Below are 20278 nucleotides of genomic sequence, written 5' to 3'. Positions count from 1 at the left end.
AAAGAGCAGACTCGAAACCGACGAACGCCGGTGTTGGCTTCCCATCGGCGTCGCCCGTTTCTTCCTCCGTCCAAATTCTCCTTTGTTAAGCTTAACCAACTCTGCATGCCGGACTCCAGACGGCGCTGCCAGTTGGATCCCCTTTCGGTCTCAATCCTCTAACTACACCTCCCCTAGTTGTTTAAGATAGTTAGTCGTCGGCGCCTGGAAAGCAATTGCCGTTCACCTGTCCCTCAGCCGGCCTCCGTCGTCTTCAGGAGTCGCCAAGGCCTGCCTGGTTCGACAGCTCTGGATGCGCTAGTCTCGACTGAGTGGCATCCTTCCGCTGCCCTTGTCGCTGCAGCGCGCCGAGTAGCACAACTAATTTCGCCCTCGCTGCTGGTGTCAGATCAGTAGTTAGACAATATCTTTACTTTTTCTTCCGGCTCTGCATTGCTTGGTTTCATGCGCTAGCATCAATTGGCCGAATCTAAGCTTGCGCCCATATCACAAACCGAACGAGGAGCCATTCAGTTCAACCCCCGGAGCCATCCGGACAGCCATCAATCTGCCAAATGGCTTCGCAAGCTCTAGACGCGCCGGCCGACAGCGGCCGCGACGCGCAGACCGACGACTACGAGCACGAGCACGACCAGCGCGACGCGCGCAACCCGTACGCCTCGGCCAACCGCTGGCGGCACGCCGAGTCGACGGCCTTCTCGCGCTACGAGAAGACGCATGCCCACCACTACCACCACGGTGCCAGCCCCGTCGCCCGCGACGCCCACTCGCGCGGCGGCGGCGTCAGCGACCTGGCCGACTTCCTCAACAAGTCGCGCGTCGAGCCCCCGAGCGCCGAGGCCCGCTCGCGCCCCGCCACCGCGCGCTTCAGGCCCGTCGTGGCCGGCGCGCCCGACGCGAGGGCCGCTGTCGAGGACAGCACTCCCGCTGCTGGCCGCCAACAACAGCCACGGGCCGGGCCCCCGCCGGACGGCAAGGAGATCGTCTGCGGCCCGCTGCTGAATTACCGCCGGATGGACGGTGCCGTGTGGGTCGGAAGCGTGCTGGTGGTCACGGCCGGCGGCGGGCGCACGCAGCCTGTCGTGCCGACGCTCACCCTGCGCAGGGTCGGTGGGGACGGCAGCGGCGCGAGGACCGGCGTGGATGTCCAGGGCATATGTCTCTACTCGGACGCGCGCAACACCTTCTGGCGGTTTGACCTTCGGATTGAGATGGAGGCGGCCGAGACCCGGTGGGAGTATGAGCTGCCGGGGCTGCGGTTCGCCAGCGCGACGAAACCGCGCGTCAACAGCTTCTTCGTGCCCGCGCTCGACGAGTCCATGCGCATCATGTTCTACTCGTGCAACGGGTTCAGCGTCGGCACCGATGAGGAGGCCTGGAGCGGCCCGGCGCTGTGGAACGACGTGCTTCGCCGGCACCATCAGCGGCCGTTCCACGTCATGTAAGAAAGAAGCAGGAGCAATTTGGCTCCGGGTTGAGAAAGGCGGGGGCTCCTTTCAGATGCTAACGATGGTCGCAGGATTGGCGGCGGCGACCAGATCTACAACGACGGCATTCGGGTCTCGGGTCCGCTCCGGCCGTGGTCCGACATTGCGAACCCGAAGAAGAGGAGGGACCACCCGTTCCCGGAGAGCCTGCGCCGAGAGTGCGACGACTACTACCTGAGGAACTACATCCGCTGGTGCGTGGGGCCGCTTTTGCTTTAAAGAGCTTTGCTTGCTAACCGACGCCGCAACAGGTACTCGACCGAGCCCTTTGCGACTGCCAACGGTCAGATCCCGCAGTTGAACATCTGGGATGACCACGACGTAAGCGGCGCGCCGTCCAGCTCGCTTGAAACCGAAGGACCATGGCGGATGCTGACGCCCCCCCAGATCATTGACGGATTTGGATCGTATGTGAACGAGTTCATGAAGTGCGACGTCTTCAGGGGCATCGGCGGCACCGCGCACAAGTACTACATGCTGTTCCAGCACCACCTCCCGCCGCCGCCGTCGACCTACACATCAGGTGGGTGCTTCTCTAACAGCAGCCGGAGGAGCCGCATTAACCAGCGCAGATTCTGTTCCGCCTGCTTCGGTCGAAGAAGCACAGGGCATCGATCCCAGCCAGTCCATGAACGTATACGTCCACCCGCGCATCGAGGAGCCCAACTACATCTACGGTCCACAGGCTGGAGTAGGTCTCCCTCTCCTTGAAGCATCACTCGGAACGGAACAGCTAGCTTACGTGGTGTAGCCGTATGTCGCCGAGCATTCCCACAACATGTTTGCCCGGCTGGGTGCTAGGATCGCCTTCTTGGGCATCGACGCCCGCACCGAGGTATATACTTTTCCGTCCGCTTGGTGATCTAGCTTCCCGCCTAACGCAGCACAGCGCACGAGACACCAAGTCAACTACCCCGCGACGTACGATGCCATCTTCACCCGCCTGAAGCAGGAACTCCAGGCTGCGGCAAGCTCTGGGCGCCCGTTCAAGCATCTGATCCTGCTCCTGGGAATTCCCATCGCGTATCCCGTGGGTCCAGCCGCTTTTACTCCCTACATTTTCTCGCTGAGCGTGTGCTAACAACCCCAGCGCCTAACCTGGCTCGAAAACATCTTCTCGAGCCCGGTCATGGGCCCCATCAAGCTGCTGAACCGCCGCATGGGCATCGGCGGCAGCTTCTTCAACTCGTTCGATGGCAGCGTGGATCTCCTGGACGATCTCGACGACCACTACACGGCGCGCACGCACAAGAAGGAGCGCAACTGGCTGGTCGAGAAGCTGCAGGGCATCTGCGCCCAGTTCTCGATCCGCATCACCATCCTGAGCGGCGACGTGCACCTCGCCGCGCTGGGGCGGTTCTACGCGAACCCGCGGCTGAACATCCCCGTCGAGCAGGACTACCGCTACATCGTCAACGTCGTCTCGTCCGCCATCGTCAACAAGCCGCCGCCCGCGGCCGTGGCCAACCTGCTCGCGCGCCGCAACAAGATCCACCACCTCAACGACGAGACGGACGAGACGCTGCTCAGGCTGTTCGACAAGGATCCGGGCGACAGCACCAAAACGGCGAGCCACAACAGCGTCACCATGCCGAGCCGCAATTTCGCCATGCTCACCGAGAACTCGCCCAACAACAACAGCCGTGACGACCCCGCCGCGCCCGTTGCCGCCGCTAACGGCGACCCCGACCACACTAATCCCGACCACAACAACATCAACAACAACAGCAGCAGCAACAAACCCAAAGACGGCCACCACCCACTGCACGCGGGCGAGGTCAACTGCGGCACCAAGCACAAGGCGGCCGACCCGGCCCGGCACGGCCGCGCCGCCGACGGCGGCCTCGACGTGTGCATCTGCGTCGAGATCGACCAGCACGACCGCGCCGGCCGCACCGAGGGCTACGGCCTGACCATCCCCGCGCTCGCGTACGCGGGGCCGCGCCCGCCCAGCGTCGAGGCGCTGCCGTCGCGCCGGGCGCAGCGGCCGCCGGCGAGCGCCGGGTCGGGATCGGCGTCGGGGACTGCGTCGGTGTCTGCATCAATGTCTGCGTCCGCGTCGGTGGCTGTTTCGGCGGGGAGGAGTGGGAGTCGTGGGAGTGGGAGGTGAATGAGTGGATGGATGGAGGCTGGGGACGGAAGTGTACGATTATCAGCGGCGTTGATTGCGGGGATTTGCGTTGATCTGACCGGGTGGGATAAGTGTGTGGATATGAGCAGTTATGTCTGGATACCAGATCTAATGTCAAGGTGCCGGTGGCGGACTTTGGGGGGACGGGATTGGGAATCTGTTCTTGTGTGCATTGATGAAGAGTTGAGCAGTGTAATGTAATCTCAATACCGAGAGCGTTCACCCGTCGTGGGACTGTTTCATTGTTTCTGCTCACGGTTTATAGCAACGCTACATCTGTGAGAGGCGTGGATGTGTCTCCGTCTTCGACTTCGACAGTCAGGAGGCGCTGTGAGGAGGACACGGGAGAGATGCAACAAAGCGAACCTACACAAAACAGGAGATACCGGCGATGCTCCAGGTGGTAAGAAACCATCCATATCCAATTTGAATACAATCTTCATGTTCCACTGATTTTGTTCCCAGAACCCATTTGCTCCCCTGTCATCATGCACAACATTGCTCAGAGATCCCTTACCTCCCCCGTCCCTTATATCCCCTTCCCCCCTTTTCCCCACCTCCTCCTCCTCGAGACCTCCTTGAGACCAGCAAGGAGAACAAGAGGAAGAGGAAGAGACCGAAAAGCAGAGAAGAGAAATAAGAACGCTCAAGGAGAACACTCAAAAAGAACACCCCCAACCCAGCAGCTCCCCCGCCACCCCCGCCGCCCCCGCGGCAAACCAGCCCAACAGGAACCCAGCCAGCGCAATACCCAGCACAACAGCAGCCGTCAGCGACGCGCTCACGTCGCGGTCGATCCACCGCCGGCGCAGCCGGAAGCGGCCCACGCGCAGGACAAAGAGGTCGTGGGAGACCGTGCCGAGGTGGTGGGGGTCGGGGCGCAGTTCGGTAGCTGACGGCGGTGGTGGTCGAGTCGAGGGGGTCGTTTCGATTCTATTTCCTTTGTGGAGGTGGGGTTTTTTTGCAGGTTGGCTTGGGTGTGCGTGCGTTTTCTAATTTATTGTCTTTTGATGGGGGAGGGGGGGAAAAGAAAAGGGGGGTCAGCATGTCAGCTATCGACTGAGACTGCCTTCTTCCCCTGCGGTAGGGACGTCCAGAGGTGGGTTGAGGTTGAAGCGAAGGGAGGGGGTGATAGGCGGGAATGTCGATGAAGGGGGGGGGTGGGGGTGGGTTTGGGTTGGTGAGAAGGGTTACGGATCGAACTGGGTCAGAACTCACAGCAGCGTCAGCGACACATCGCCCTGCAGCCGCGCCTTCAGCTCGAGCTCGACGTCCAGGTTCAGCCCCAGCTGCAGCCGCACCGGCTTCGTCTCGGCCAGCCGCGGGAGCACCGCCGGGGCGGCCAGCCCGCCTCCGCCGGCCTGCGTGAGCTGCTTGTTGTTGTTCCGGCGGCGCCGGCGGCCGCGCGAGTCGACCGACGAGGCGTCCGACGCCGAGTCGTCGAGCTGTTTTTCGTTTGTTTCCCTTTGTCAGTCCTCCTGTTGCGGCAGACCACCAGGCTTACCAGACAAGAGCAACAACCGATTATGCTTTATGTGGGTGGAAAGGATAACTTCATTGAGGATCATGAAAAGGCTAGAGATAGAGAGAGAGAGGATAATGCGCGAAAGAAACGGCGTACCTGACGACGCAAGTCAGCCAACAGTCTATCCTTGTCGCCCTCGCCGCCGCCGCTGGCGCCAGCACCAGGGCGTATGGCCGTGCCGGGCAGGCTGGGAAGGGGGGCAGTGACCTTGGGCATGACGGGGTTGGTGGTGGCCATTATGTCAGCGGTTGCTCCTCCTGCTGGCGGTGTTGTCGTCGTCGTCGCCGAGTCTGGCGGCTGGTGGTGATGGCGGTGCTGGACGGTGATGTACGTCAGGGACCTGATAGCGGTGCGCGAGCTCTGCGCGTAGAAGACGGGCGCCTTGCGCTTGCGGCTGCGGATGAGAGACTCCTCGACGAGGCGAAGCGGACGGGTCTTGGCGGCGGAGAAGATGGTTCTCGCCGGACGACTGCGGGTACTGGCGGCGGTAGTGTTGGCTGTAGGGGTAGTGCTGACGGCAGCCGGAAGAGCAGGGGCAACCTTCGACGGATTGGGCTGGTGGAGGCGGCCGGGTGTTGGCGAGTCGGAAGGGAGGGCGTTGGCCGGGACGACGGGAAGGATACGGGGTCTATATGAGCCCGAGTTCTGCCTGCGGTGGAGGTCGGCCGGGTACGGCGGGAGCGTGCGCGGAGTGGAGGCTGCCGGCGGCGACGGAAACGAGGCTTGGCTGTAGTCCCCTCCGGACCACTTGACGGGCAATCTGGGGAACGCGCAGAAATAGGAAGTCCGCTGCTGGGGCTGACTGTGATATGCGCCGCCAGGCACAACAGGACCGTCACGGACTGCCAGAGCCGTGAGGAATTCTGGAGTGTTTGTGCTGTGAAGCTGCTGCTTGCCGGCGTGAGAACAACACCGAGCGGCCACAAACCGGGACTGAAGGACGAATATATAGACTTATGACAACGCCTTACGAGAGAGACTAGGGCTGTAGCAGTACACTTAGACGCGACTGAGACCGAACCAGCTCGCCAAGCATCTTTCCAAACCCCGCCGAGACAGCTGCTGCCCCGTGGTTAGATCGTGAGTGTGCAGCATCCTCTCCACACAAACTCGACAACCGTCATTGCTCATTGTCCCCATGTGGCCAGGGGCGATGTGGAAGCTCAGGGGTCTCACGTGCAGCTGGGCAGGGGTTAGGGTCACGGTGGGCGCGGGCGCGGGAGCGGCAAAGGCTTCGCGAAAGCTTGTGCGCGATATTCCAAACCCCGCCTCGTACGATATAAACCATGTGAAACACAGAGCTTCGACACTGCCATGGGCGAAAATGCGCAACCGCCCCTGGTTCCACTGAATCAGGCGGTCGTCTGGGGCGTGCAGAGCCAGGTCGGTGGAGCCATTCTCGGTCCAAATCGACTGTTGGCTCGCACCCCGACCTCCCTGTTACCCGCATTACCATCCGCCTTCGACGCTTTTGATGTTTTGACAATCCTTTCACGATGCAGTTCCCGTCCGATATGTGAGACTTCCTCCCCCCGCCGCTCCCCCCCTTGCAGATGCCAAAACACCCATCGACGGACCAGACAGCCGCAGTCGAACCATCGGCTTGGGTGAAGGAAACCTCACGGCACCAGCCAGATGTGTCCGGGCAGCGCACCTAGCAGTGGCTGGCCGGCTTGACACATGCATCAGCTCCGTTTGGACTGGGCGTCTCGCTGCCCTGCCCGGAGGTGCATAACGAAGTCTGATAACATGCGATCAGATTGGCTCATGCCTCCGCGCTCTTGTGTTGATCCGGCCGGCAGAAGACGCGCATCGAACCACCTCGGGACGTTTGACGAATCCCCAGGACCCCGGGTCAAATGGAGATGGTGCATACAAACGACAGGCGAGGCAAGAGCTGAAGCCCGCCACCTATCTCCGGCCTCTTTCTCGCGGTTTTCAGACCGGTCGGCCCCTTGGTTTCACAGGCTAGCACCTCAGAGGCTTTGTCAGCTACTGAGGAGGTCCCTCACGCTCATGCCTCGCGGCGCGATCGTGCTAGTACTGCTCGCGCGCCTGTCCATCTGGTTCAGCATCAGCAGCGCAGCCGTGGCCTCCTGGTCGAGGTCTCTTTGGGGCGGAAGGGCAGGGCTCGTCAACGCCGAGCCGTAGGCTGAATGCGGATGCTGCGGGCCAAAGAAAGGCGAGGTTGTTGCTGGTGTGCTGTACCCATGGAGACGGTACTCTGACGAGACGGACGAGTACGAGTTGTGACGGTTCCGCGCGTCTTCAGGCGCCAGCGCCGGGGAGACCGACGGCTGCTGGGAGCGTCCGGCGATCGGGGTGAAGCCGGGTGAAGCCACGCTCGGCGAACTGGTCATCTCAATGTCCGGGGACCCCGAGTGGTTTGTCGACGGATAGCTGCGGCTGGCATTATAGCCGTCTCCGAGGGCCGGCGACGGCAGCCCCGACGGGGCACGTTTTGTTTCTGCGTCGGCTTTCGCGTCGGACCCGCATTGGGCTTTGAGCTTCGCAATGCAGTCCTCCAGATACCTGACGTACTCGATCGAGGCCTAGATTCGAGCGTCAGCCGGAGGACCCGAGTATACGCAGCGAGTCAGGGAAGAGGAGAGGACACCAACCTGCAGGATGGCCAACTTGTGCATCTCTCCGGTGCACGCCGGTATGAGGCTCTTGAGCACCGCAAACTCCTCATTCATCTTGGACCGCCGCCGCCGCTCGATCAGGCTGTGCGCTGTCTTCCTGGCGATCTTGCGCCCCGCGGCGCTCGTCGCCGACGGCTGTTTCCTCTTGGTGCCGGCCGCCGCTGCGGCGGTGGACGCGGCCGCGGTGCCGCTCTTCTTTGCGTTCGAAGACGGCGTCTCGGCGCTGGCCTCTTCGCGAGGCTTCATCTGGATGATCTTGCGAGAACGGGTGGGTGGTGGCGGAAGGGCGAATTGATCCTTGGGCGGGTTCGCGGCGGACGAGCGACGGCGCGACTTCACGGTCTCGCTCGCCTGCGTCGGATACAGCGTGGCCGTGGTGGTTGGCAGGCTCGGGCTGCCCTCGCTGGCCACGGCGGGTGGCGGCAGCTCAAAGGCCAACTGCAGCGAGGCCATCTTGGAGCCGTCCTGGCCTTTGATGTCGGTCGACGACGCCGGCGTCGGGAGCAGCGTGGTCCGAGGCATTCCTGCTGTCGACGGGGATACGCTCGACAGACAAGCTCGAGGAAGTCTTCTACTGGGTGTAAAAGGCGGCTGGCTCGAAGGAGTGGCGCGTGCCCAGCTTTTGACGGGGTAGGACCGGAGGGCAAGACGGCAATGTCGTGCTTGGCAGGCTTGATAAGAAACACAGCAATGTCTCTGGGCTGTGCGACGAACCCCGAGGTCAAAAGGCGTACGGATGTACAGGTGTCTGTACGGAATAGCCACGCCAGCAGTTACAGAGTACAGCGGCGAGGGGGAGCGAGATAAGCAACGTTCGCTCCGGCGCCACGCACGCAGCAGACCTCCCACGGAGGCAAACGCGCAGGGTGAGACATTGGATCCGGCATTTTGTGGGTTGCACGCGGCCGCCTCAGCCCGAGGTCACGACGCACGCAACCGCAGAGGGACGGGGGAGGGGCGAGTGCCTGACCCGGGGTGGAAGCTGGGGGAGGCAAGAACGGTCGCGTGCTCAGCTCCCTTGTACGAGGCACGAGGTGCGATCCCGGGCGCTGATTGGCCCGATCCCCGGGTGATGTTGGTGAAGTGGGCAGCGCCTACAGTAAATGTGACCCTTTGCAAATTTTGGGCCCGTGTTGCCAGGCTCTTTTTCTGTAGGGGTCCCCGGCTATGATCGAATTCAACTGCTTTGGGTCCCGCGAGAGCTTCCGGGGGAAGGGGGGCAACTTCAAAGCCGCTCAAGCACGACAGCACCCGGCTGTCCAACGGCGGTCGAGCAAGACGGCCACGCCCCTCCTGAGGAACCTGCGGCCTCGCTGATCGTCACGGCACCCTGTCCAATGCTTTGAACACGCCCGCAGCCGGTTCGCCGTTCCGCTCGGAGCTCACCCCCAGTGCTCGCGTGTCGACTGCAAAACTGGTTCCCGTTTTACAGAGCCACCACGGAATTGAATTTCAAGGCAAATGAGACATTCCGACCAACAGACTTGGCTCCGTCCTCATCATACGTGTCCTATGTAATGTATCACTCGTCCCGTGTTTATCCGTCTGGGCCCGGTCATCTCCCAGGCTCTTGCTCTGTACTGCGGAGCAGTGCTTGTTGTGCTTCCGCGGCTCAGATTCATACACTAGTCATTGCCAAATTCAGGGTCGATAACGTTAACCACCCCTGGTTAGATAAGTTCCTTCCCGCCGCCCCCACGTCTGTCAAGCCTCGTTGCTCGGATACTCCACCCGCGTGGTGGCGCTGAATTCCTCCTTGATGCTCCTCATGCTGACGAACCGCGAGAGGATGGCGATGCTGCCGGCCTTGTCGTTGGTCCCGCTCGCCCGGCTGCCGCCGAACGGCTGCTGGCCCACGACGGCGCCCGTGCTCTTGCAGTTGATGTAGAAGTTGCCCGCCGCATTGCGGAGCTTCTCCTCGGCAAGCCGGATCGCCGCCCGGTCGGCCGCAAACACCGACCCGGTCAGGCCGTAGTCGCCGGTCGCGTCCACCAGCTCGCAGACCCGCGCAAACGCGCCGACCGGGTCTGTGCTGTCGTCGTAGACATAGACGGCCAGAATCGGCCCGAACAGCTCCGTCGAGAGGAGCTTGTGGTCGGGCGTCCGCACCTGGTAGATGGTCGGCTGCACGAAATATCCCTTCGACTTGTCGTAGCTGCCGCCGGTGAGCAACTCGAGGTCCTGGTCGCTGGCGGCATCGTCAATCACTCCCGAGAGCTTCTTGAAGGAAGCCTCGTGGATGACCGGGCCGACGAAGTTCTTGTGGTCCCACGGGTTGCCCACCGCCAGCTTCTGCGTCTCCTCGACCAGGCGGGTCTTGAATCGTGGCCACACCGACGCCGGCACGTACAGCCGCGAGGTAGCGCTGCACTTCTGGCCCTGGTACTCGAAGGCGCCGCGCACCGTGTGCACCACAGCGTTTTCCAGGTCCGCCGACGAGTGGATCAGGTGGAAGTTCTTGCCGCCTGTCTCGCCGACGATGCGCGGGTACGTCTGGTACCGGCCCTCGGCTACCCCGGCGGCGATCTGGCCGTACAGCTTGCGGAACACGGCGGTGCTGCCGGTGTAGTGCAGCGCCGCGAACTTTCTGTGCGCCAACACCTCCTTGGTCACCTCCTCCGGATTGCCCGGCACGAACTGGATGACGTTCCGCGGCAGGCCGGCTTCGAGCAGGATGTTGTACAGCAGCCAGTTGCTGGCAATGGCAAAGTCGCTCGGCTTCCAGACCACGACGTTCCCAAGCAACGCCGGGAGGCCCGGCAGGTTGCCGGCGATGGCGGTGAAATTGAAGGGGCTGACGGCGTAGACGAAACCCTCGAGCGGCCTGTACTCGACCCGGTTCCACACCCCGGGCGAGTTGTGCACGGGCTGCTGGGCGTAGAGCTCCTCGGCATACTGCACGTTGAAGCGGAGGAAGTCGCAGAGCTCGGCTGCGGCGTCGATCTCGGCCTGCCAGGCGTTCTTGCCCTGCCCCAGCATCGTGGCCGCCATGATGTCATAGCGATACTTGTTGCTGATGAGGTCGGCTGCCTTCAAGAAGATGGCTGCACGGTCGGCGAACGGCAGGGACTCCCAATCGGCCTTGGCAGCCAGCGCGGCGTCGATGGCGTCTTTGACATGCTGCGGCGATGCCTGCGAATAGGTGGCCACGGTGGTCTGGTGATCGGCCGGGTTGACCTGCCTGCCGGTCGAGGAAGTCTTGATCTTAACTCCCAGCGAGAGAGAGTCAGCGATGTGCGGGTTGGTTAAATGTCTCCTCCCAGCTAGCTCATCTCACCTCTTTTCCGCCGATGACGAGAGGCACCTCCAGGGCGCCTTTCTTCTGCAGGCTCTCGAGCGCGGCGTTCAAGCCTGCTCTCTGGGCAGAACCCTTGGCATAGTGTTGCTGCCCGCAAATGTCAGCGTCACCCACCATTCATCCGAAGCGGCGCTCGGGCATAGATGCAGCACTAACGTTGGGCTCATTGGCCACCTTGGGAATCTTGAAGGCGGCGATAGTCGACATCCTCGCAGTGCTTGGGAGCTTGGGCGTGAGCTGTAACCTGGGTTTGCTGGCGGAAAAAACTGCTCTTGGGAAGCCAGACGGCAGCAACGAGAGTCGGAGCTGGCGTGACGCCATGACTGCTTAAACAGGCGCGCGGCGGCGACAGGAGGGGTGACGGGTGACGGAGGAGCCGGTTTGAGCCGGCAACCACACGAGCGCGATTCGTTTCCCGATTATACACGGTGCAGCAGCAACTGTTCGTCGAATCGCAAGAGCGGTGCCCCTCATCCGATGTTTTTCCTCCAGAAGCCGTCACCTCGGCGTTGTCTGGCGCCCTTGAATGGGTGGGATAAAGCGCCGGCAGCTCCTCCGTTTCCCGTTGGATCGCTTTTTCGCGGCTTAACGGTTCGGCTCCAGGCGACCGCTGGCGTCATGGAGGGGCTGCGGGTCGCCAATTGGCCAATGGCAGCCTTGGGCGCCGTTGGAGGGGGCTCCGATAAGGGCCGCGATCTTATCAGAGCCGAATGTTGGGAAAGAGCCGAGGCCGGGGGGACCGAACCGGCACTCCGAGATCCAGACGCATGACTCGGTCGCTGCCGAAACCGGGATCACGCAGTCTGGGGGCGGCGCTGGCGGGCAATGGCTGCCTTCGGGTCTCCCGTTTTCTTGCGATATCGCTCAAAGTGAACAGGCTTTCTTGGGTTCACTTCAGGTCGAAGAACGTCCTGCCGCTGCTCGCTGAGCCACCGAGTCGGGTACCGTAGCAACGGCGGGGTGGAGTCCTCTCGGCCTCGAGGCCCCTCCGTCCTCTCCCGGCAACCGATCCCGTTCCGGCCCCGAGGCGAGCTTCCGGCCCCGGCTCACCTCGGGTCCGTTCCGACATCCACGAAGACAGGATGCTCTTCACGCTCGAATAAACGAAGGTGCGGGATCTCGGCAGCCTGCCACGCAAGTCACCCGCGACCTGGCTACAGTTTCAATACTGCATACAACCTTTGCGGAGGAGTGATACAGGAGTGCGATCATGTTGATAGGTAACTAAGGGAGGTCGTGAAGTGGTGCAGAACCTCCACAAACCAACCCACCTACTTACGACATTGGAGTGGGGGAAAAAGAGATATGCCCGAAAGCACAGCCGTGTCCCTCCGGACAGGTGTATGCCGTTCGTATCAGGGGAAGGAGCTGAGGGCTGTCTCGACAGACAGTCCGTATGATCCAGACGGTCTTACTGGCACAACGCATCGGTGAGGCAGTTTGAGGAACTAGGACGCTCCGTCTGTCTAGACGGAGGTCCGCGCGCGGAGGGCTCAACAGCCACCGGATTGTGCGAAACCGATGCAGGGGTTGCTTGGTTCTATGTTACCTGGACCTCCTGAGAACAGAAAGAACTCAATAAGCGAAGGGAAAGGGCAAATCGAGCTCCTCCTGTGCAGCCAGAGGTTACCGACCCATGCTACTAAGCATGTTAGATCGTCAACGGCAGGCTGGCGTATCTCGAGCATGCAGTGTAGTGGGCACTTTCGAGAACAGAATTAGCGGTTGAAGTTGTGACGTTATTGTTCCTTTTGGGACCGGCTTCCTAGGCATTGCGAGCCACGAAGTCGTGATTGCACTGCGGGTCACATTCCGGACTGAAATAGCTGGTGGATTGACTGGACTGACTGTACGGACCGGCTCTCACGGCAGAGAAGAGAAAGCGAGATTCTGAAGGTGGCCGAGGGTTAAAGAAATGATAGGCCACACCCGTCGGGCTTCGGGTGGCAATGCTGACGGGTTTTCTTCACACTCAAGTAATGGGCCATGCTGAGGACAATGCTGAGGACCAGGGCGGACGAGGGCCATGTCGAGGGCCATGCCACAGTCTCGTCATATATGCTCGAGTGTTGCATGTAGCTCGGTTGAGAGAACGCCGTGCGAGGCGCTGTCGCCGTTCGGTCAGGATGTCCTGCTACCCTCGGAAAATCAGGAACATCATGGTCTTCATCATGGTCCTCGAGAGTTCGTGATATCTGATATTTGCTGCAGTATCGAACTGAAACTTCATTCCCTCCTTGCGACTGTGCGGCTTTGATCAACCGTCGCGGGAAGTTCGGCTTCTGTCCGGTGAATGCGAAGGAGGGGATCGGTCATTACTTACCTCGAGGGAAGGAAGCTCAGGTCATGGCTGTTCAAGGCCGTATCTCCAGCCTCTGGGGAGGCCATTCAAGTTTTCCCTGATCGGGGGCGGAGCTACTTGTGCTCTCTCAAAACACAACCGTCCTCTCTCGGCGCCGCATAGGTGCCTATGCTATTGCTGCGTCAACTTGGACCCAGCGCCCATACCAACACCAACAGCATCCCGTTGTCCCTGGCAAGGCAAGAAGCGTTGGCCCAGCTCTTGGCGGTCAGTCGATACTGTGGCGCGGCTGAGAAGTCCGAAGACGCCGTTGAAGCGCAGCCCGTTCCATGACGCCGGAAGTTTGCGCCGCCTGCGCCCTCTGCAATACTACGCTCCCGGAGGGGGGAGAGCTGGGTAGGGCTATCGAGTCGGGGTGCGGGCAGCAGTCCATAGCGATGGCGCGCAGACTCCTCCCAGCAGCTTGGGGGCGCAGGAAGCGGGGATGACAGCTGGAGAACTACGAAGCTCGTTTTGCAACAGGTAACCGGAGGTCATCGAAGAAGCAGGTCAAGCTGTCCATTCCTGCTTCTATGGCCCATGCCAGAACACCAGCGCCGTCTTAGCACCTCGCCGACCGCACGGTTCTTTAAACGGAGGTAGAGCATCACCGACGAGTAAGCTGATGCCATGCCAGGCAAACACCTGCCAACCCTTAGCGGCAACAGAGGGTGTCCCAACTGGCAAATGCACCGTACTACGGACACGATAAGTGGGCGAGTTCCGCTTTCACGGAACGTCATCATCTGCTGTCCCACCTAGAGTCCATCGTTTTCCAACCAACATGCCCAATCAAGTTAAGGACGACTGTTTAGTTGTAATGGTACACGACGCCGGCATGCCATGCACAGTCCCAGGTTGGGCAGCAGTCTGCGCCGCATGCCACGATCCCGCTGGGAGGGGGAGAGGCGGGGGTGAAGCAGCAGGTGTGGTTGCACATCGTCGTCGGCTAGAGACCTGTGCCGCTGTACATACCCATATACCCGCTGTTGGGGTTAGCATGGCCCTTCCTAGCACATAGGACCTTTTCGAGATGCAGGGCCGTGGATTGTCCCGGCGCCGGTTCACGATCATGTGACGTCCCGCGAGAGGCCCGGGACGGCGAGAGGGTTTGTTATCTCCTGCGTGATATCAGGACTTGATCCCGGGAGCCTCCCTATTTTGCGAGGCAATGCCGGCGCCATGTTGAAGGGAAGGCTCGGCAGTTGTGCTGATAACGTTAGAAAAAGCATAAGACTGCTCCTATATCCGGGACGGCGTGAGCAAACCCGCGATATCTCTTCTTGACACATGTGTCGGAGTGTGTGCGTGCGTGACCCTGATCTCCAATGCCAAAGGGACTCGATAAGGATATTCCAGAGTGGTGGGATGGGCTGAAGGAGGCTTGGTCGGCAATCAGGTCCGTGGGCCGGTCTGCGGGATTGCACGTACTTGTGTAGGACAACGAAAGAATTCCAACGACCTGGTCGGGGCAACTGCCGTGGCCCGGGCCTCGCATGAACGGGTCGAGGTGAGATCGCAAGGCTGAGCGAGCTTGTCGGTCCCGAGCCGTCTCAAGTAAACGGGACGTGGGAATGATCGGCTAACGAGACCCAATCGACAAAACAACGCCCAGCCAGGCCATGACGGTGATGCGCTTCGAGGCTGTGAATCAGCCAGTAGTGTACGACAGATCCGTGTCTGTACCATCCATACCTGCCCAAGACGCATATGCGCATCCCTTTGTCGGGCTGCGTTCTGCAGTCTGTCGTACACACACACTCTTACACACCCACAACATGATGCTGAGCCAAATGCCCGAAGTTTCAGCCCGTGCCCATGGTCCCGACGAATCAAGTCGAGGATAAACAGAGCTCCGAATGCGTCAGCATGGGGAACGACCCCGCCTGGTGAACCAGTGATGGGGCGGAGGTGCCTGGATCCCAGGGAAGGTCGTCCATGCATGCACATGGCAAGCCCTACACTACCCGGGGCTGAGAAACAGATGTCGCGCGTCTGCGTCCCTTGATTGGTTTGGAGGCTCGATTCGTTGGGCCGTACATTCCTGGCCACGTCGCGGAGGAACGGCTGCGGCCCACTCCTTTTTCGGGGTTGGGATGGGGGAGGCGGGCGTGAGTGGCTCGGCAGAAAAAGGGGCGGCCCGTCGGCGTGCGCGAAGGGATTGGCACCTATTCGGCGGTCTGGAAGGCGTTCCATTCAGCTTCGGAAGGAAGCAAATTCTGCTGCGTGAGCGTTTTAGGTACGGAATACAGGTATCTGTTGGGCGGACGGGCTGTGGAGGGTTCCATATTTCTGAGCCAGGCTGGGTACCATCCACATGGCCGTCTCAAGCCCCGTTCCGAGTTCCCAGTTTCCGCGAGCGGGCTTAGACACGAGAGTGCCGCGGCTGCTGGGATAGGCAGAATTACACAAGTGTCTCGAGACAAGCTTATGTTGCCGATGTTTTATGGCTCTCTTTCATGCCAGCAGCAGCAGGGAGTCCCGTTGAGAGCAGGACGAGGTAGTCAATGCAAGGACGATGAGTCTGACCAGGCCGGGCTCAGTCAACGTTCACCTTAAAATAACTCGGGATCAATAAGAATGTTTTTTCCCGCAGCCTGCTCGATGCCAAGAAAAGGAGGGCTGGGTGATTCGGCGCTGCTTTGGGAAGCATTGCATCTCTGGGCTGCAGTAGTTCCGTACAGCAGCGCTTCTGCGTGCCTGGACAGGTAACAGAGACAAGCTCGCAAGCTGACTGGCGCGCCCTGCCGCCCTGCAGCTTGCTCTCCTGCGAGATTGTGGCTGTTTAAGCGCAGGCAGCTTCGCGTGTGTTCTTGCGGACGAAGTACTGTGTAATGAGTGGAGTGAACAGTGAGAAAAGGTCAAGCAGGCCCCTTCTGCAGCGCACGGACTGTTTTCTCTTCCACAGGCGGGATACACGAGAGAGAGATGGAAATGCGGTCATTGCATCATGGCGGTTGCAGCGGAACCATGACTCTCCGCGGTACGCAACCGAATATCATCGGGGAAGGCGGGGTCTCGTTTAGACGTGGTGGTGTATCGCCCAGTGGTATCTTCGACAAACACGAAAAGATGGATGGCTGCCCAGTCGGAGCATGCAGGAATCCATTGCGAAGATGTTCGGTCGAGTCGGAGTGTGGAGCGTGAGAATGTGCCTTGGTGGAGTTGGTGCGCTCCAGGTCCTGGCAAGCCTGTCGGCAATGTCATCTGTTTTGGGAAAGGGGATCGACTTCCCCGCTTTCGGAGGCGTCCGTGCACGAGCAAATGGAGTCATGGACCCACCGTCCCGCAGTATCCGTCATATAGTGTACACTAATCACGGACAATTCCAGGCACGAGCACTTCCCGGCTCAAAGTTTCAGGAACAGGAAACAGAACTCCATCCATCTCGTCTCTGACTGGAGGCTCGCTCACCGCTTCCACGCTACACTCGCATTGTTCCACTCGCTGTTGCCGAGCTTTTTTCACTGCGAGGAATTTGGTGCTTGAAACTCCGCGTCGCGAAGCCAGGCCTTGTCGCAGCCTTTTTGGTCTGTGATACACTAGATTGAAATTCTCCAGGCATGCCGATCTCACCTGAGCGGAGTGCTCGTTGCGCCGGCCCCCGAGACATTCATCGATCTCATCGATCGCTGCGGGCTGCAAGTATCCGCCCGACGATTCCGGAGGCTCTCCAGACCTGCAATCTGTTCCCTATCTGCCAGTTCACTCCATCGGTGGGCCTGATGCTCCCCTCTCTGCTTCTGTCCAATTGAAGGTGCTCAGGCACGCAGCAATCCATGTGCGAGCCATGCCACGCTGGATGTCACCATTTGCCCTTGGCGGCAGGTACACTATGTATACCTCCGTACCTCGAGCTCAAGAGACAGGCAAAACAGTTGCGGATAAAGAACGTTACTGCCCCTGCCCCTGCCCCTGCCCCTGCCCCTGTCGGCGCCCGGTCGCCGAGCCGTGTAACTCACTCAATTGCCCTTTTTGACCAACCCGAGCACCAAAGCACCCACCCACATCTGCAAGCACTTCCGCAGCGTTCACCCAATCCCCGGCGATAAACACGATTCTGACAGGACAACGAGCGTTTCAGAAATCCGTTCGACAGGCGGGAAGCCGGCGAGATACCCAACCCGTTGGCAGCGGCCGCTGCCAGCACATTGCCTACGGCTAAGCCTATCCTCAACAGGAACGCAATAATCAAGGTAGGTAACGCTCGACAGAGTACATACGCAGCATGCAGTGGTTGCTCAGCCCGCGGATCCCTGATGCACGTCTTTGTGCCTACACATCATGCATGTCCTTCCACTAGTGTAGTGCGCGTGTAGTTCGCACACTAACACACCAGCCATTGACAGCCATGGGCCATGCAAGGTTTGCAGCATGGGAGTGGGAGTGGAATGGGAATGGGAATGGGTGGCCCCACGCCCGACAGTTCGATGCGGGTGAATGTGGGCAATGACGACTGCGTGGGCTCGAGCACACGGGGGTATATCTGCCGACTCACCCCATTTTTTTCTTCATGATATCCCACCTGCTGTTGAAGCTTTGGGGATACCCTGCCTACCTATTTTGAGATGGCTCGGCAGGACAGCCACCGCACCGTCCCGTGGTGAACCGTGACCCCCCATCTTCGAGCGGGTTCGGCTTTCTTGCAGTTTTGATTCTTCGACGCGAGACGTCCGTCCTCTCCGTCGGCCTTCTCTTTTTTTTCTTTGTCCCTCACTGCCGCCCTTGCACCGGTCTTGCCGCAAGCCCAGCCAGGCCATTGTGTGCCCCGGACTGGATGCCGCCCGTCCAGCAACTCGGGCTGCTCGGTCTCTCAGTCTGAGTTGCTCTTCAAAAGTTGGTCTCCCCACTCGTCGATTCTTGTGTTTCCAGCACCTCCTCACCCCGCCTCCTGTCTTCCTTCACCCGGCCTCGCTCTTGGGTCTTCGCAGAGCGTCTCCAAAGCCGAGGGCTGCCTGATGGCTATCTAGCTTCAGCATGCTTTCTTTTCCCCTCCCCTTATCCGGCCTCCTCTCTGGCCAGTCAGTCTCCACGGGAATGGTGCCATGACCCGGCCAATCCTGTTGTCGCTACTGCGCGCGCCATTCATTGCATGCCTGGCTGAAGCTCTGATGGTGATGCCGGCTGGTGCCTATGGCCTCGACCAAGACTTGGGAGGCCGATCCGAGCTCATGGTCGGACCCAGGCAGTGGAGAGGCCCGCCTTGGTTCTTTCCGAGCGGCACGAGAACCACAACAACCACGACCACACTAACCGTCTCGACGTCAGGGCTTGCCAGCCAACCTCCGGTCAGTTCGACTACACCTGCCGGGTCGGAAGGGCCATCGGTGACTAGTCGTCCTGGGCTCCTCAACACAACCTCCGGCACCCAGTCTCTGTCCAGCGAGGTCCCGGTGACGGCTACTATGCCCTCGGATATCGCCACGTCAGCAGGAGCCCAGACCACGACGACCGATATTTCCAACCCCGCCGGCGGGTCCCCGAACGATGGTGACTCCGGAGTCGGGAACCACAGGACGCTCGTCATCACCCTGAGCACCGTGCTCTCGGCGGTGGGACTGGTACTGCTTGCGGGCGCCGTAGTTCTTTGCTGGAGATTCCGGCGGCGCCGCCTGCCCTTCCTTTCGCGAGGTGTTTCGCCCATCGACGACGACGAGATCGAGAGGTGGAAGGGACCCAGAGGCGAGAAGGCCGGTTTCCAGGGCGCAGATACTGACGCCGAGGCGGAAGCTGCCCTTAACAAGGAAGCCGGTGCCCCGTCGTCGCACGCCAAGCACGCCTCAGCAAGCTCCATCAAGAAGCCGCCGAGCGTGATCGTCTACGACAGGCCCCGTAACGACCACGGCGCCCGCCGCTCCACCGACGCCGATTCCCGTCGCTCCTTCGCCCAGAACCATCCGGGTTACGGGGGCAAGTCAAGCTTCGACAAGGCCCTCCCACAGGCGCCCATCCTAGCGCGAGCCCCCAACGCCCGCGCGGGCCTGACGGACGAGTCCGTGCCGGGCGACGAGCCCTTCCTGCCCAGCCCGAAACGCACGCCCTCGCGCCTGTCCAAGCTCCCACCCAACTCGGCGATGGGCGGCGGCGGCCGGCGCGCCCACCACGCGCGGGCGCGGAGCTCGCGCAGCAGCACCCGCAGCTTCGGGGAGTATTATCACCATTCCAGCGCCGGTGGCGGGGGCGCGGGATCGCGCGCCGGATCCGAGTCGGAGCTCTCGCCCCGGCATTCGCACGAGCAACACGTCTACGTCCACGTCCGGCACGGCAGTCACTCGAGGAGCTACGGCGGGGCCCGGAGCAGTCACTCGAGGGTCTACTCGTCGTCGTCGATCCCACCGCGGTTGTCGTTTGGCGATGAGGTGCTCTTTGGCGGGCTGTCGCCTGCGAGGCCGAGATTTGCGGCGGACGAGGAGATTGGACGGGCTATTGGGTAGATGGGGGTTCTAAGGAGAGAAAGCTCACCCCCCTTTTTTTTGTTCTTCGCTCTTCTGGTTCCGCATCGCTATATGATCCCGGCTTTTCCTTGATCAAACCTTTCGCCGGCCCTGGTGGGCTGAGCCAGCTTGCGCCTTTCTTGCTCTACAATACCTTTTTCTTTCTCCATCGCATATGAGTCTATAAGCGAGCAGGTTGAGGAAGGTTGAGCATCACATGAAGTGCTCGCTTCGCCATTTTGGGGGTGATGGTTGGGTTTGCTGATGATTGATGAAAGACGATGGATATACCCCGAGTCGCACTGCTGAGGCAGGAGATTCTGTTTGTTTGTATCATATCAGTGCAAGGGCCGAAATGGCTCACAGGTTGTTGCCCTGGCCTGTCCGACCTCACTCGATGGATTCTTTCTCTGGGTG

The 20278-nt window shown here is 60.8% G+C and overlaps 5 protein-coding genes across 5 annotated transcripts; 3 read left to right on the top strand and 2 right to left on the bottom strand.

The window, feature by feature from the left end:
* Positions 1 to 554: 554 nt before the first annotated feature.
* Positions 555 to 3597, top strand: THITE_152620 (uncharacterized protein; the record flags this gene model as incomplete). Its single annotated transcript, XM_003652171.1, has 8 exons — positions 555 to 1441; positions 1520 to 1681; positions 1739 to 1808; positions 1875 to 2010; positions 2060 to 2178; positions 2239 to 2322; positions 2377 to 2517; positions 2578 to 3597. The coding sequence occupies 8 exons, from the start codon at positions 555 to 557 to the stop codon at positions 3595 to 3597; spliced, it is 2619 nt and encodes an 872-aa protein (XP_003652219.1).
* A 1849-nt stretch (positions 3598 to 5446) lies between these two features.
* Positions 5447 to 6167, top strand: THITE_2113460 (uncharacterized protein). The gene has a single exon (XM_003652170.1). The coding sequence runs from the start codon at positions 5595 to 5597 to the stop codon at positions 5874 to 5876; it is 282 nt and encodes a 93-aa protein (XP_003652218.1). The 5' UTR covers positions 5447 to 5594; the 3' UTR covers positions 5877 to 6167.
* A 964-nt stretch (positions 6168 to 7131) lies between these two features.
* On the bottom strand, positions 7132 to 8310 carry THITE_2143564 (uncharacterized protein; the record flags this gene model as incomplete). The annotated part of the gene is made up of 2 exons (XM_003652169.1): positions 7132 to 7695; positions 7765 to 8310. 2 exons carry the CDS (start codon positions 8308 to 8310, stop codon positions 7132 to 7134), a joined length of 1110 nt encoding a protein of 369 aa, XP_003652217.1.
* A 388-nt stretch (positions 8311 to 8698) lies between these two features.
* On the bottom strand, positions 8699 to 11503 carry THITE_2170138 (uncharacterized protein). The gene is made up of 3 exons (XM_003652168.1): positions 11243 to 11503; positions 11066 to 11173; positions 8699 to 10992 (listed from the first exon to the last, which is right to left on the bottom strand). The coding sequence occupies exons 1-3, from the start codon at positions 11405 to 11407 to the stop codon at positions 9493 to 9495; spliced, it is 1773 nt and encodes a 590-aa protein (XP_003652216.1). The 5' UTR covers positions 11408 to 11503; the 3' UTR covers positions 8699 to 9492.
* A 6661-nt stretch (positions 11504 to 18164) lies between these two features.
* Positions 18165 to 19952, top strand: THITE_2113451 (uncharacterized protein). Its single transcript, XM_003652167.1, has 2 exons — positions 18165 to 18263; positions 18576 to 19952. Exon 2 carries the CDS (start codon positions 18833 to 18835, stop codon positions 19859 to 19861), a length of 1029 nt encoding a protein of 342 aa, XP_003652215.1. The 5' UTR covers positions 18165 to 18263; positions 18576 to 18832; the 3' UTR covers positions 19862 to 19952.
* The last annotated feature ends 326 nt before the right edge of the window (positions 19953 to 20278 follow it).

This window comes from Thermothielavioides terrestris, chromosome 2, assembly GCF_000226115.1.
Source record: "Thermothielavioides terrestris NRRL 8126 chromosome 2, complete sequence".
Taxonomy (NCBI): domain Eukaryota; kingdom Fungi; phylum Ascomycota; class Sordariomycetes; order Sordariales; family Chaetomiaceae; genus Thermothielavioides; species Thermothielavioides terrestris.
This window is presented reverse-complemented; position numbering and strand designations above follow the sequence as displayed.

Excerpts from the sequence above, each read along its gene's own strand:
- THITE_2170138 (XM_003652168.1), bottom strand. The coding sequence starts at position 11,407 with ATGGCGTCACGCCAGCTCCGACTCTCGTTGCTGCCGTCTGGCTTCCCA. Across the intron at positions 11,174-11,242 it reads AGGTGGCCAATGAGCCCAAC|CAACACTATGCCAAGGGTTC; the intron begins GTTAGTGCTGCA and ends ATTTGCGGGCAG. Across the intron at positions 10,993-11,065 it reads TCGTCATCGGCGGAAAAGAG|ATCAAGACTTCCTCGACCGG; the intron begins GTGAGATGAGCT and ends CTGGGAGTTAAG.
- THITE_2113460 (XM_003652170.1), top strand. The coding sequence starts at position 5,595 with ATGGTTCTCGCCGGACGACTGCGGGTACTGGCGGCGGTAGTGTTGGCT.
- THITE_2113451 (XM_003652167.1), top strand. The coding sequence starts at position 18,833 with ATGCCCTCGGATATCGCCACGTCAGCAGGAGCCCAGACCACGACGACC.